This window comes from Antechinus flavipes, chromosome 4 (genome assembly GCF_016432865.1).
Source record: "Antechinus flavipes isolate AdamAnt ecotype Samford, QLD, Australia chromosome 4, AdamAnt_v2, whole genome shotgun sequence".
In the NCBI taxonomy this organism is placed as follows: domain Eukaryota; kingdom Metazoa; phylum Chordata; class Mammalia; order Dasyuromorphia; family Dasyuridae; genus Antechinus; species Antechinus flavipes.
The window spans coordinates 9,551,176-9,567,699 of NC_067401.1; the positions used below are offsets into that span (position 1 = coordinate 9,551,176).

The window sequence follows — 16,524 nt, forward strand, 5'->3', positions numbered from 1 at the left end:
GCAACGCCCTCGCACGGCCGCTTCCCCGCCTGCCGGGTCCCTCCCCCGCCCCTCCAGAGCGGGGCCCCGGGAACGGCCGCAAAGTGGGGTGGCACGTGAGCCCCCGCTCGGGAGGGGGCGAGGGGTTGGTGCGGGGGCGTGTCCCGGGGCGGGCATCCCCGGGCCCGGCTGAGGAGGGGCCAGCGCGGTGGCCGCGGAGGGGCCGGCGGCGGCGGCCAGAGACGCGGCGCAGGGCGGCGGGCGCGGGGCGAGCGGGCCATGGAGCCGGGGGCGGCGGCGGCGGCCGGGCCCGGGGACCTGCTGCAGGCCCTGCTGGAGGGCGCGGGGGGCCGCGGCCGGGTGCTGCTGGTGGCCGAGCTCTGGGAGCGGGAGCAGAGCCGCAGCCTCATGAGGGACTTCGCCCGCCACGTCTTCCCGGAGCCGCGGGAGGAAGAGGAGGAGGAGGAAGAGGAGGAGGAGGAGGAAGCAGGAGAGGAGGAAAAGGAGGAGAAGGAGGAGGAGGAGGAGAAGGAAGAGGAGGAGGCGCGGGCGACTGGCAGCAAGCCCGGAGGCCCGCAGGAGGCGGAGGACTGGGAGGCGGGCGGCAAGCGCGGAGGCCCTCGGGAGGCGGCGGCCGCAGCGCGGGCTCCCGGCCGCGGGCCTCCGGAGCGAGCCATCTGCTCCCCACTCGTGTTCGTGCTGTGCCGAGAAGCTTCCCTGCGGGCCCCGGAGCCGCGCCTGCGCCTGCGGGAGATCCTGCGGGACGTGCGCGCCCGGAGGCGGCGGCGGCCTCGTTGGCGGCCTAGATGGCGGCCCCCGCCTTGGGGGCCCTCGGGGGACTGCGGCGGAGGGGGCGGCGCAGCGCTGGTCGGGGTGCTGGTGGAAGAGCCTGGCGACGGCCGCGGCGAGAACCAAGGCGCGGAGGAGGGAAGCGGAGCCGAGGCCATGCACCTGCTGGAGGCGCTGCTGCGCTCCGTATTCGGCCGGGACGCGGGCGGCCCGGTGCAGGCTGCCTGCTACTGCCCCGCGCGCCCGGACAGCGCCGCCGACGTGCAGAACGCAGCCTGCCGGGCCCTGCGAGCAGCCGCCGGCCAGCGGCCGCCAGGTCAGCGGGGCCGGGAGGAGGGGCGGGCCAGGAGGATCCCGGAGGCCAGCCTGGCCGGCAGCCTCCTTCTGCAGGGGAGGAAACGGAGGGCTAGCCCGGCGGAAGCCGCGGACTCGCCCAGGGTCACACGGCTAGAGAGACGGTGGCCGGGACCCGGTTCTAACCCAGCCCTCTTAGAGTGTGAGGAGGGGTCTTAGAGCTCCTAGAATTCCCCCCAGCTTGTTTGACAGAAAGGGAAACTGAGGCCTAGAGAGATTCAAAACCTGGGGAGCTAAAGTTCGGGGCTCCAACATTTACAGCGGGTCTCGGGCCGCTGGGCACTGGACCTTTGGTACTGAGGGGACAGTGTCGGGCTCCGGACGCCCCCCCTCCATGCTAGTAGCGCCCCCTCCCTGTGGCCCAGTGCCTCCCCCTCCCCATGGGCCAATATCTCCCCCCTCTCCAGGCCCAGTTATGCCCCCACCCTCTGGCCCAGTGGCCATGGTGGCTCTCTCCCTCTCTCCCTCCCCCGCCCCCCCATTCCCTGCTGGAGCCCTTTCCCGGAATGGCTGCGTCTGGGGCGATGCGGCCTCGCGGCTGTGACTCGCTGACTCTACCTCCCACCGGCAAAAGCTGCCGCCCCGACCCAGGAGACAAGCGGCCAGTTTGAGAATGAACTTGTGTGTATGGTTGCGGGGAGGGAGGGAAGGAAGGTGGGGGGTGAGGGGATAGGGGATGTTCAGGAAATGGAAAGTTGGGAGAGTGGAGAGAAACCTGCCTTTGCTCGGTCATTTATGGTGTGACCTTGGCCACGTCCTTTCCCAACTCTGGGCCTCAGTTTCCCCTTGTGTAAAATGAGGGGGCGGATGGATCAGATGCTCTTTGAGATCCGGTCCCATGAGTACCTGGACCCAGATTCCGGCCGTGGCTTCACCACAGTGTGTCGGGGTTAAACTCCCTTAGTTTGTCCCCTTCTCCCTCTTATCGGTGCGGGGGCTGGAGTAGACGGGCTCTATCCAAGGTGCTGCCGAGCTCCCTGATTCCGGAGACGTGGCGGGACTGGGGCCTGGAGCATGCGGGAGGAGGGGGACGTCTCCGGCACTGAGGGCCGCTCTGGGATCCGGGGACTGGAGGCGAAAGGCTCAGGGCGCAGGCAGGCTCTTCTGCCGCGGAAAACCCTGGAAAGCAGCGACAGTCCCCGGCTCCTCAAGGGGTTTGGCCCAGTAGAGCAGGGATTCAGAAATGCGGGCTGGACTGCGGGGAATGGAAGGGGACGCTGGGAGGGCTCGGACAGCCCCCAGAGGCCCCTGTAGCTAAGTATCCCAGAGGCCCCTGATTTCCTGAGAAAAGGAGCTGAAATGAGAGCAACTGAGGGATGGTTGGGGGAAATGAGTCCCTTTGTGCATGATACAGCAGATGAGTCTCAGTTGACTTAAATTCAAATCCAGCCTAGCCATTTACTGCCTGGGTGACCTTGGACGGAGCCCTTCCCCTTTCCCAGCCTCAGTTTCCTCCTTTGTAAAATGAGAGAATTGAGATAGACGGACTCTGAACTCCTTTGCTGAGCTCCATCTATCTTCCTAGCTCTTTCACCTTATTTAACCTTAGTTTGCTCATCATCTATAAGGAGGAGGGAGTTGGGCTAAACGGCCTCCGAGATCCTTCCTCGCTTGGGTCTAAGCTCTTACACGCTCTAGAATCAACCATTTTCTTTGGAAGTGGAAGGGCTGGGGCTGCATGAAGCGAGGGGGAGGTTCCCTCCAGCTCCAATGGTCTGGGACTCAGGGAGCTGGAGAGGGAAGGCGTCCGGAGACAGGAGGACCAGGGAGGCACGGAGCCAGCTCTGAGGCTGAAGAAGTGTTGAGGTCTGCCCCCTCCCCCATGCTAAAGTGCCCATAGGGCATGGGTTTCCTACTCTGGGATTTGGGAGGCTCGGGGAGCCTGGAGAAGCAGGTTCACATCCATGCAATGAGGGATCAGCGGAAGAGGATGGCGACTTTAGCCCAGAAAAAAAAAAAAAAAGGGCAAGGATGGCCTAGAGCACCTGATGCTGATGGTGAGGGCGCTGGCCCCGGAGCCAGGGAAACCCCAATCCCAGGCCTTCCTCCCATGCTCATGATGGGAGGGACCTTGGACCAACCACAGAGGGGACCAGGATTAGCTTTGTTACTCTGGGCCTCCTGTCAGACTGAGGGAAATTGTGGCCTCGGGGTCAAGGGAAACCCCACAGCTCTGAGCTTTTGTGAGCGCACCGGGAGCCCGCGGAGAGCCGGCCCGCACTGGCACTTCACCCGCTTGTCCGGCTCGTTTGCCCTGTGGTGGACCGGGGAGCCTTGCCCTGGCACCGTGGGACTAGCGCGGTTGAGATCCCTTGCGGCTGGGACAGGCTGGGATTCTGGGAGACAGGGGGCTGTGACTGAGCAGCAGCAGGGGCGGCTTTCTGGGATGGGGAAGGACAGGTGGTCTCTTTAGCCCGCCAGGGGGGGCGCAATATTCATTCTCTATGATCCAGCGAAATCATCCTTCACAAAGCGCTTGATAAAGCATCTCGTTCTCTGCTGGTGGAAATGATGAGGGCCCCGTGAGAATCCAATTCGGCAGATTCAGAACCGTGGGGGGTAAATGGCTGAACCCAAAGAACGCTGAGTCAGTAAATGGCAGCTGGGGAAGGGCCCTCGCAAGCTGGCCTGGGGCCTGTGAGATTTTTATGACTGGAATGGAAGCCCAGAGAGCATCCTCACCCCAGGGAGAACACAAGCATGGAAACTCGGCCTCACTTCTGGCTTCAGACTTGTCCCAGCTCTGTGATCCTGGACAAGTTCCTTCATCTGTAAAATGGATCATAATAGCATCTCCCCCCGGGGCTACTCTGAGATCAAATGAGATAATTGTAGAGGCCTTTGGGAAACTGAAAGTACCCTGTAAGCATCTAAGTACAAGTCTAAGAAAGTCCATAAATGTTAGCTATTATTATTATAATTGTGGGGAATTGCCTTCTAACAATAGAGAAGAGCCTCTGTACTTTACTCCCCCCCCCCCCCCCCCAGCCCTAATGTGGAATGGAAATCCCCTGAGGGCAGCCGGAATTTCCCTTTTGCCTCCACACCTGGACTTCCAGCCCTTAGTAAGCCCTAAATAAAACTTGTTAATTAAATTCTTAGGAAACTGCTTAGGGCTAGGAGGTGAAAGGGGAATGTAGCCGATGTGTCTGCGGCCCTAGTTCTCCTAACTGCGAACCCTGCTCTCTACTACATCTACCCCTTTTTCTGCTAGGTCGAACCCACTTTAATCCCCTCTTCCTCTTAAAAAAGAAAATCAAAACAAACAAACAAACAAACAAAAGAAAAAGAAAAAAAAAAAGAAAAAGAAAAGAAAAGAAAAAAGAAAATCCAGTGGCAGCTAGGTGGCGCAGTGGATAGAGCTTGGGGCCATAGACCGGTGTCCACGTGTCTCAAAAGAACTTGCAGGATTGAATCTATTTCTTTAGCCAAAGGACAAATGTTATTAAACTGGCTGAATTTCCAGACGAAATTAGCAGCAACACAAGCAAGGAGACCCATTTATCCAGCTTTCAGTCACTGACAGGCTCATTGTGTAGCCCGTGGGTCGGAGGAGGGTCTCTGGACTTTGGTTCTTGTGGAGCAGAGTATCACTGACCAGACCGTCAGTCAGCAATGAGTTCGGTTCTCACCGACCGACGGATCTTCTGTGTGACAGTCGGCAACGATCTGAGGACTAGTCTGTGCACTTCAGTCTCAGTTCTGTGGGTTATCCGGAGGCCAGGGGCTATGTGACTGAATCAGACAGATTGTTGTTCCTAGATTATGGAGTCTGAGGCAGATTTAGGATTGCTGATTTATTAGTAGAACAGAAACCCCCCTAAAATCAGGGGCTCACCAGATCATCTTCTAGCAGTGTGAAATGGCAGCCTCCACCATTCGGGGTAGCTCCTGATTACCTCTAGGATAGCCTCTCACAGACTCCAGATTTGTTTCCTAGCGCTCCCCTTAACACACTCTACCATTCAGGTAAATGAGTTTGCTTGCTATCCCCAGTGCATGAGAATCCAGCTCCCACCTCTATCCCATCGTCCCCCTCTCCTCTGCCTCCCAGGGTCCATAATATCTCTCAAAGCTCAGTTTGAACGCTATGCCCACACTAGGTTTTTCTTGATTTCTCCAACTGCCAGTGACTGATCCCCCAGACACTGATTTTGTACAAAATTTAGTAAATATTTAACAGGCATCTGAGTTATAAGCAGCCAGATGGCCCAACAGATAGCGTGCTGGGCCTGGAGTCAGGGAAATCTGAGTTCAAATCTGGCCTTAATAGTATAACTGAGTCACTTCACCTCTGTCTGCCTCAGTTTCCTCACCTGTAAAATGGGAACAATCACAGCACCTATCTCCGGGATTGCTATGAAGATGAAATGAGATAATATCTTTCAAGTGCTCTATAAATGGGGCCAGTGTTATCCATTCCCAGTTATCATTTCCTCTGATCAACTTAAAGAATCCCTGAGGAAAGGGCTGTTTGATTTTCTATCATGGGTAAGTACCTAGGACAGTGGCTAGCATACAGTTGGGGCTTAATAAATGCTGGCCGATTAATTGAGCTGACTTGAGACCAGACATCTGGAGATAAAGCGATAGCCTTGCGTTTTTATGTCCAGGTGTTATCGTTCTCTCACTTCCTGTAACAACCATCACCTTGACCACTTTTGATCTGCTGTGAGCTGGGGAATGAAATAACCAACCTTGTAAAAATTACATTTGAATAGAGAGAAAATAGACTTTAAGCTGTATATATATATATATATATATATATATATATATATATATATATATATATATATATTTTTTTTTTTTTGGCTGAGGCAATTAGGGTTAAGTGACTTGCCCAGGGTCACACAGCTAGGAAGTGTCAAAGTGTCTGAGATCAGATTTGAACTCAGATCCTCCTGAATTCAGGGCTGGTGTTCTATCCACTGCACCATCTAGCTGCCCCTGTCTATATATTTTTTGACCCGGCAGTCATAATGTCGAGGAAGTACAGAAACAGGATAGACCTGCTATAGGCTGAAAGAACTGGGGATGAGGGGGGTGCCCACAGATTGGGTTATGGCTGCAAAGAAATGGCTGTTTTATGTGAACAATGGGGTGGTATTGTACAGTAAGGCGCGAAATAGGGAATAGAGGACAGTCTGGAAGACCCAAAGCCTTAGTCTGTGATGTGACCCCTCAGGGTCGCTGAGCACCACGGCTCTCCATCGCCTTCGCCTCCTGCTCATCCGTAACCCCTCACGCATCCCATGGAGCCGATCTGCTGCCAAATTTTGTTTCGATCTTTGGATAACTCAGGCGTACTTTTCTCTCCATTCTTGTCATCCAGACCTCCTCACCTCCCACCTGGAGGGATGGCAGTCCACCTCTCTGGATCAGGTCGGCTTGCCTGTAGTCTCTGCGAATTTTAGTTCATGCTCCTGCCCCATGGCCTATCTTCCTAAAACACAGCTCTAACTATATCCCTCTCTGGCTCAGTAAACATCAGTGGCTCCCTATTACCTCCAGGATCAAACATAAAGCTAAAGTTTTCCCTATGTGACCCCTTCCTACCTTCCCAGGCTTCTTATGTTTCATTTTTTGTTCAGCCGCTTCTCATCCTCCTCACTCCATCTTCTAAATCTATGCTCCCTGTCGTACTGGTTGTCTGTCATAAATGCCCCCCCGTCTTCCCTTCTTGTTCCCATTGCTTTCCCTCGGAGGTTACTTCCTATTTATTTTTTCTGAACATTTATTTATAAATTCTCCCCTTCCCCCCGCCACCGACTAGAATGTGAACTCCTTGAGGACTTAGAAAAAGGGATTGGTATATAGTAGGTGCTTAATAAATGTCTCCTGATCCAGTTAGATGCAGAATATGAATTAAGGTACATTTGGAGAGGGGGAATTCCTCAAGGTGAATTCAATGAATTCCCAGGCCCTTTTATTTTTAAAGGGAGAAATCTGGAGATTTCAGAGAAATATAAGAAGATAGATAGGAACTGATGTTAAGGTTAAAAATAGAATCAAGAAATCAGTTTGCTCAGTAATTGCAACAATAGAATGAAAATAATTCTAAAGGAAACAAGATTTTGAGCATAGGAAAATCCTGGAAAGCCTTGGGGAGGAAAGAAGGAAATCCTGTATCCCACCTTTGGCAGAAAGGTCACAGATGACCAGGGCAGAACACCGGGGAGATCATCAAATGCTTCTCTCAGACACATTTTCCTTTGATTCCATCGGCATTGAGGAAAAAATTGAAAATGATTGTGAGATAAATACAGGATACAGAGGCACCAATAAAATGCATCATAAATATATTCTAAGTGAACAGACTCCTTCCTAGAGAGGCTGGGAGGAAACACACAGGTAGGAGTGGCCTATTAGGGGCTAAGCTCTGTACAGATTGTCTCATGTGGACCAAAGGAGCTTCCCTGAGAAGCCGAGGGCTTGAGCTACGAGGCTTGGGGGTGTGAAGAAGGCTGGTGGGCCTAGTGGGGAGCCCAAAGGGGAGCTCTGGGCACCTCCCTGCTCCTTCACTGCAGGGGCCTCCTGTTGAATTCAACTGACTGGCCCCGGACTTGGAGCTTCTGGTCAAATTCTGAATCTGCTGCCTCCTTCAGGCTCTGGACAAATCCCCCTAGTTTCAATCTAACCATCAAGGCCCTTTGTTTATCGGCTCCTTTCTGGGCAGACTCCAGATAACGGAGGTTGTTAGAAAAGTGACCTCACGTCCCTTGGTGTGTTCTGTCTTCCAACAGAGGGGATGCGAGAGAGGCTGGGATTCCAGAGGCTGCTAAGATGCCTTTCCTGGTCATCGTGGAGCAGGAGGAAGGGCCGGGCTAACAGCCCCACCGACAGCCCAGAGGAGGGTAAGTGTGATCCATCCCATGATGCATCTGGAGGGAACAATGCCTTCCCTTCTCTGGGGCATCCCCAGGGGGTCCACCCATCTGGCTTCAGGCTCCCTGGACTTTAGGTTCCTGCCTAACTCCTTTCTGTCTCCACATTGCCTACCTCTTCCCCCCAGTGGTTTCTATTCTGACCTCTGCAGAGACCTCAGTTTCCTTTTCTGGACATTTCTCTGTCTCTTTTTGAATATAAGTGGATAACTGAACACCAAATATTCATTAGTAATCCACTGTGCCAGGTATTGTGCCCAGCCCTGGGGGAGTGGGGGCACAAACATTAAAGCCAGACCCACTCTTGACTTAAGGAGTATACATTTTAGTAGCGGAAGAGAATGCATACAGGGGAATGGTGGTAATGGGAGTCCGGGGAGTGTTGAATGGAACCTTAGAAAGGGAAATAAGCATTTATTAAATGCCTACTGTCTGCCAGGCACCACGCTAAATGCTTGACAAATATTGTCTTATTAGGGCAGTTGATTGACATGCCCTTTCTGGGAGTAAGCATGATGTTGCTTTTATTATTAGCCTTGGATTAAGTTCATTCATTCATTCATTGACTCAGTCATTTTTTCAGAACTTTTCTTTTGGCATCTTTCTATGGAACTCGATCCCAAGAGTATCAGAAGTATAACTTCCAAACTGGCTGAACACCCCTCACTTTTTTTCTCTGTGCCTCATCTCTCCTCTGTTTCTTGGTATCTTCTTCAAAAACTTGGAAAGCCAGAATCAAGAGGAAAGTACGAGAAGCCAAAGGGCTGAGGTGGGCGTCATGGAAGGAAAATAAGCTTCCTTGTAATCAGAGCCATTCAAAAGAGACCCGATTGCCTGGTGCTGAGCTCACCGTCACTCAGTCTTCCAGCAGGGACTAAGTGCCAAAGATTGAGGATAGTCTAGAGAGAACAGGTTCTTATTCATATAAGTTAGACTGGAAGTCCCTTCCTGCTCTTGATCTATCATTTCCTTTCCCCGGACCTCAGTTTCCTCATCTGTAGATGAGAGATTTAACACCAAGTGCTGTGGGGGGTGGGAAACAAAGATGTGGCACAGGAAAGATCACTGGCTTTGGAATCTGAGAAATGGGCTTGAATTCAGGCTCTGACATTTATTGAATCATCTTGGGCAAATCAGTTTCCCTTCCCTTCTCAGTTTTCCCCTTCTACAAAATGAAACAATTGGACTAGCTGAATTCCTGCTTCTTACAGTGTGAAAAGAGGACTGGACTTGGAGTAGAAGAACTAGATTCAAATCCTGACACGGTCATTTACCATCTGTGTGACTTTGGACAAGTCCCTTCCTTTCCTGGCCTCAGTTTACTCATCTCTCAAATGAGAAGTGGGGTTAGATCTCTTCCAGCTTTGACATTCTGAGATTCTTCCATGTTTCCTTCCTCAAGTTTCTCAAGGTCTTTTAGTAGTTCAGAGCAAAAGAAGCCCAGACCACCCAGACAAGGTGCAGAACACAGAGGAGAAACTTTTGAGATTTCATCAAGGGAGTCCCTTGATCCTGAGCATCACAAGGGAAAGGCTCTGTCCCCACCTCACGAACACACACATTTCATTTCCTCCCTCCCTTCTTTCCTTCCTTCCCCCTCCTTTTTTCCTTCCTTCCTTCCTTCCTTCCTTCCTTCCTTCCTTCCTTCCTTCCTTCCTTCCTTCCTTCCTTCCTTCCTTCCTTCCTTTCTCTCTTTCCCCCCTCTCTCCCTCTCTTCCTCCATCCCTTCCTTTCTTTCTCCTTCCCTCCCTCCCTTACTCCCTCCCTTCTTTTCTTACTCCTTCCTTCCTCCCTCCCTCCTTCCTTCCTCTCTTCCTTCCTTTCTTCCTTCCTTCCTCCCTCCCTCTCTTCCTTCCTTCCTTCCTTCCTTCCTTCCTGTCTGTCTCCCTCCCTCCTTTCCTTCCTTTCTTCCTTCCTTCCCCCCTCCCTCCCTCCTTCCTTTTTTTCCTTCTTCCCTTCCTCCCTCCCTCCCTTCCTCTCTTCCTTCCTTTCTTTTTTCCTTCCTTCCTTCTTTCCTTCCTTCCTTCATCTCCTTCCCTCCCTCCCTCCATCTCTTCCTTTTTCCTTTTCTTCCTTCCTGTCTTCCTTCCTTCCTCCCTCCCTTCCTTCTTCCCTTCCTCCCTCCCTTCCATTTTCCCTTCCTTCCTTCCTTCTGTTCTTTCTTTTCTTCCATTCTCTCTCTCTCTGAGTCTCTGTCTCCTCCCCTTCTCTTTTTTCTTTCTTCCTAATTGTCATTGATATAGTTTTAAGATGATGTTTAGAGTGCTTGCCATCTGGGGGAGGGGGTGGAGAGAGGGAGGGGAAAAATCGGAACAGAAGTGAGTGCAAGGGATAATGCTGTAAAAAATTACCCTGGCATGGGCTCTGTCAATAAAAAGTTATTAAAAAAATAAATTTAAATTAAAAAAAAGATGATGTTTAGAGCTAGCTTTATATCATGCCAGGAGATAATAATGCCTGATACATGTGATGCTTTGGGATAATAATAGGTGATGTTTATATAGCATTATCATATAGATGTATTTCAAGAGAGTAATAACTGATGTTTGGATAGAAGACTTTAAGATAATCCTAATAATACCCGACAATCCAGCTGACCTACCTGCTGACATAAGATTTACAAAGGGAGCCACCCCCTTTGAAGACCTTAATGTGAAGACTACCTTAGTTGCCACATTGCCTTCTTCTTGAAGTCCGGGAGTCTGGGCGGGCTTCTTGATGTCCAGGGGGTGCATTCTAAAGTAGCATGGAAGTCCCTTCATGTCTTAGCATCTCACTGATTTTGATGCCATTGCGCACTTTTCTCCTAGGGGCCCAAGAAGGAAAGACAGACGAATGTTGAAAGATTTCTCTGTCTGTAAGACCAGAGCCCTTGAGCGAGGGCATGACACTCAGACCATTCCTTAGGAATGCCCAATCTATTGAAATACCACTGAAGATTATACAGAACTCTTGTTTTCAGTTCATTAATAATACCCTTCTCCCCTCTCCCCCCAAAATGCCCAAGGTTCAGATACTTCTAGATCCAGCTGGGCCTCACATCCTTCCTAACTTCCTCACTGGGTCACTTGCCCATTGTCTACTGTTTGATCCTCTTTTCTTTTTCTTCCTCCTGGCCAATCCCCTCCCTTTTTCTCTGCTATAGATGGTTTCCAGAACCCCTCAGAAGAGCTGGCACTGACAGTTCTATCTCCCAATGGACACTGTGAGGACATCGAGGGAAGGATAGGAGCCTAAATGCCCTAGACCACCGCCCAGATCCTGGATTGACAAGTTGTGAGCACCAGTGAGACTAGGACACTTGGGTTCTGTTCCTGCTTCTGCCTCATCTTGAGGACTGAAGCTGGGCCTTTCCCTGTTCCATGCTCTAGTCTTATCCCCATGTCAAGTGGAAGGTGATGCTATCTGTCACCTCTATACCTTCCACTAATGCGGTGAGACTGGGCTGGTGATCGAAGAGGAAATACGTCTCATTGGCCTGAGCAGCAGATGGTAAAAATGGGCTCTCTGGGATCTGCTCCTAATCCAGAGCTATCTTACTTTGTGATCAAGGCTGTTACTTCATCTTTCTATGCCTCAGTTTACCAATCTGTAAATTGAGAAGACACACTCACCTCATAGTGGTGTCATGTGAAGTCCCTGCCTTGGGAAGGGTAACCTAGGACTTTGTAGATCTACAGTGTTATAGCAATCCTCCATGTTGGTTAATATGCATGATGGGCTTGGTGTGTGTACACAGTCGTACACATTCCTCCTTTCCACTATCATGTAGTGGAAAGAGCATTAGCCTAGAATTTAAGGCTCTGATCCTATCTCACTAACTAGAAAACTAGAGGCCTCGGTTGCCTTATTCGTAGAGTGAAAGGAATGGACCAGATGACCTTAAAAAGTCTTTTCTAACTCTGACATTCCTAGATTGCATCCTTGAGGATCAATAAATATACCTTGAGGACAAATAAATACAATATAAATAAACATACTGTTAAAAAAAGATTCTTATAAGCACTGGAAGTTTAAGCCAAGTCTATCCATAATTTGTTGTTGTTGTTGTTTTAATGTTTAATTGATGCCCTCTGTTTTTTTTTTTTATCACAGTCATTTTCTTTAGCCTGCTAGCTCACTCTTAACCGAGAAAAAATATTGTCATGGAATCGATCAGCACCAGGAGCTGTCCCCATGGCAGAGCTCTTGGGCCCTGAGCCATTTAATAAGATGTCTTATGCAATTCTTCTGGTCCTGCTGGCCTTTTAGGGTCTACAAGTGTTTTCCCTGATTGCAGTCACTGTAATTTCATTCATTTTTTTTTACTGAATAGACTCCTAAAAGACTATAGCACACGCTTCTAAATGTGTTTTTTAAAAAGAGTCCTGGTACGAACCCCATACTGCATAGCTGATTCGAAGCTGTACTTTGCCACAAATATTTGGCACCTCATTTTTCTGAACTTCAACTTCCTCCTCTGTAAAATGAGGGTTTGGATTTGATCTCTGAGGCCCTATCCGGAGAATCTTTTGTTTTTACGTCTCGCTCATTTCAGAGGCTAGCCCACCACTCTGTTCCCTACCCAGACGCTCTCCTCTATGGTGACTTTCTGACTGAATTTCCCAGTCAGGCAAGTGACCTTTCCCCTTCAGAGTTCCAAGTTCCTGAGAGGTTGAGATATTTCTTTTCTATCTCTTTGGGTTGGGCCCCCACCAGCTTTGTTTTTCCCTACTAGTAGGGATCTAAGGCTAATGCCCTATTTCCATTAAACCACTTAAAATCTTTTAGCTTTTACAAAGGGGCTTTTTACTTCAAAGATATAGCCAGAACAGAATGTACAAACATTCCCCCAAAGCTCCTTTGGCATCTTCTCCTTATTAGATCAATTCCTACATAATACTGGTACCATCAGGTTTATATCCAATGACATTATCTCTGCTGAATGATCCTTGTCTCAGAACCCCAAAGCTATTTCTTTTTTTAATAGCTTTTGATTTTCAAAATATATGCAAAGATAGTTTTCAACATTCACTCTTGCAAAACCTTGTGTTCCAAATTTGTCTCCCTTCCTTTCCCTCTCCCCCCTCCCCTAGATGGCAAATAATCCAATATACGTTAAATATGTGCAATTCTTCTATATGTATTTCCACAATTATCACACTGCGTGAGAAAAATCAGATCAAAAAGAGGAAAAAAATGAGAAAAAACAAAAAGCAAGCAAACAACAAAAAGGTGAAAATGCTCTTTTGTGGTCCACACTCAGTCCCCACAGTCCTCTCTCTGGGTGCAGATGGCTCTCTCCATCACATGTCTATTGGGACCCAAAGTTACTTCTAAAAATGATCAATTCCTCTCCTTGTTCTTCAATTCTGACTGAAAAATTGAACTTGGATTCGTGTGACTCAGTTTCCCAATTTTCTGAAACTCCCATGGTTGAAGTCTCTGCTGTCTACATCCCAGTTTGAAAAGTGCACATGAAAAAGCCAAAGATAGATGTTTGTTTGTTGGGTCCCATGGCTTTGGAGGGGTCCCAAGGTCTTTCTCTGTATAGCATGGACTCTGTGAGCAAAGCAGCCTCTGAATAAAGCAAAAAAAATGATGAAGAGCAAGTGGCCAATGGCAACAGGTCAGGAACCTCCCTTTCTGCATTCAGTTTGCCACTGGAATCAGTTGCAAGATGTCTATACCTGCCCAACCCTCTTGCGAGAGACTTCCCATTCCTATCATCACAATTCTCCAGGAAACAAGTTCCCTAAATACCTTCCACGTGGAGAGGTTATATCAGCCAAAGAACTGATGGAGTCTGTGTGTCAGACTCCAATGACAACAAAATAGAAAAGAAAAATAAAGCAGATTTGTCAAAACCAGCCCATCAAATCAAGTCCGATAGTGTATGCGATGTTCTTCCTCCATTGGCCCCCACCTTGAAAAGATAGGAGGGAGGTACATCTTCTCATCTCTTCTCCATGGGAAAGCTTGGTTAATGATCACGACTGTGATGACTTCCTGAAGGAGCAGCTCTACTTAGACTGCTTTGTAGAAAAGAGACTGAAGGTAATCTCAGCTCTCCAGTTCCCAGATTCTTCTGGAGCATAACGGAACTCATCTGGGAGCGTTCTGGAGGTGAGAGTCAAGATGGGGCTGTACTGAGAACTCAGGAGGGGAATGACTCTGCAGCCTTGTGAGGAGGGAGCCTTCCATTCTATGGCCCATCATCTGGAAATGGTGGGCCCGAGAGTCAAGCTCCCCATGGAGCAGATTAACTGAAGAGGAGATAAGTGATTGGGGATAATTGGAAACAGGAACCGGGTTGGAGCTATCATCTGGGCTTTTCAGCCATTGTTCAGAGTGACAGAATTTTTTCCTCGGTGTCCAAGAATCGGAGCTGGCCTTTTGTGAAAAGCCAAGAGAGCCATTTCCCCGGGGAAATGAAGCGTTCCTCTCTGCCCTGCCCTCCAGTTTAGAAGGAAGAGAAACGGGCTAGAGTCCAAATCCAGCTTTCTGAGGAGACACAGTCTGATGGAAGGATGGGCAGCTTCTGCCAAGGCATTTCAATGCTCTGGGTTTCCCATTCAGCAAATGAATTGAAACCAACTTCCATCTCTTAAAGCTGTCTCAAGGGAAAGAGCATGTGCCAGGACTGGCTTGGGGACCGAGCGATTTCTCCACACACAAGAGCGGCTTGAGTGAAACCGAGCCCGGCATTTTGGTGTGTGTTCAGTTTTTGTGGCTGAGATCTTTTGCTTTTACATTTCCCGTGGGAAACGAGGCAACGCGGTAGATTGAGAGCTGGCTTTAGAATCAGGGAAACCAAGATTCAAGAGCTGCCTTTGACCCACACAGGCTTCATGCCCCTGGACAAATCACTTCCTGGGTCAGGCAACACTTTTTAAGATGAGAGGCAGATTGGGAGCTGACCTACCCACTTACCAAGTTCAGGGTGGACCGTCTCCTTGTCTGGCTGTTCCTTATACCAGTGAAATCATATGTAGACCCTATTCCTATTATTTCCTAATATGTTCTTCCTCGAGAGCCATTCCTTATCAGAGGGGGAAAAAAGGCAAAAAATCCAGCAAAAATAACCAAATGTTTGACATTTCACAGGGAATTGCACACTATAGTCTTCTACCTCTATGAAAAATGAATGGATGGCATCATCCAGCTCTTCTTTGGGGCTGAGTTTTCAGGATCTTATTTTAAAATGGGGACGATTGGTGTCTCTGAGATTGCCCAGGAGGTGGTGGTGGGTAGATATTTCTAGGGAGCTCTTTCCGTCCTTTTTTCTTGATCTACGTCTTGAGTAGGGGAGACTTGTCTGCTCCAATCTCTCTCTTGCTCTCTTTTTTTTGTTGTTGTTTTAAAGTTCTTCTTCAAAATCAGTCTTTCTAGATAAGACTTCTCCCGTCCTTCCCCAGCGAACCTTCCCTTCTAACAAAGATGTGTATGTGTGTGGAGAGGGGGGAAGTTGAACAAAACTAACTGAGATATTGATCATGGCTGACAATGTCCACAATATTCCATACCCATAGTTCCCCAATACTTTCCAGTATTTTCTGTGAAAAGAAGCCATTTTAAATTTACGCCATCCGTGGCTGCTCATGGGGTGTCTCTTACGGGCAGAAAACTGGGCTGGGAATAAGAATCCAGCTCTCCCAGACTCCTGCTGATCTGAGGCTCAGCAATGAATACCAGATGGGGTCTAGGTTCTGCCCTTTCTGAGCCACAGCTGCTCTTAGAACTTTCTGGAGCTTCTATTCCTCATCTTATTAAAGGGTGGAGAGAGGTAGTAACACTTTCATTAGCACTGACCTTTTAGGGCTAATGGGGAGCATGAGACTTTGGCGACTAATAGTATCAGGCGTCAGAGCACCAAGCTATCGCTCTTGTCTGTTCACCTCCCCGACTCATGAAGGCCAACGGCCTCCTCCCAACCTTCCTGACCTTGAGTCTTTTCCAAAATAATAAACTCGCCAAGGTTGCTGTACCCATTCCCCCCACCCCCACCCCGAGGAGATGGTTGTTAAACTCAGAAGGAGCTTCCTTTTTGAGGTTGACCATCTCGGAGATCTTTAAAAATGGGAAGCATTCCTAGAGCATCCCAGTGGTTCTCAGGCTGGGATGACGAGGGTCTTCTGGGAAGCTCTGGTGCCATTGTTTTCTGGTTTATTTTCTGGTTTTTATATATCAATGTTTAACTTTTTCCAACATGAAGGAAGAACCTACTTATTTAATAAAAATTAGATAATACCTTATTTTTGTCTTGTTAACATTTATTAATCATTCGTTTGAGCAAGAGTGGCAGTGCAGTCTAGTGGTTGGAGAGCCAATTTCAAAACCAAGAAGATCCAGGTCTAATTGTAGCTCTTACACGTATTGCCTCCATACAGCAAGTCACTTAATCTGGAACCACAGGAAAGTCAATAAATATTTGTTTTTTATTTATATTTATTTAGTCCCAATTATGTACCAGACACGATGCTAAGTTTTGGGAACAACAACAATACCACACACACACATACACACACACACACACACA

General features: G+C 49.2%; 1 protein-coding gene across 1 annotated transcript; it reads left to right on the forward strand.

Moving 5' to 3' along the window:
* Positions 1 to 258: 258 nt before the first annotated feature.
* C4H2orf72 (chromosome 4 C2orf72 homolog) lies at positions 259 to 16,240 on the forward strand. Its single transcript, XM_051999497.1, has 4 exons — positions 259 to 443; positions 609 to 1,084; positions 7,866 to 7,976; positions 11,152 to 16,240. Exons 1-4 carry the CDS (start codon positions 259 to 261, stop codon positions 11,241 to 11,243), a joined length of 864 nt encoding a protein of 287 aa, XP_051855457.1. The 3' UTR covers positions 11,244 to 16,240.
* Positions 16,241 to 16,524: the final 284 nt, after the last annotated feature.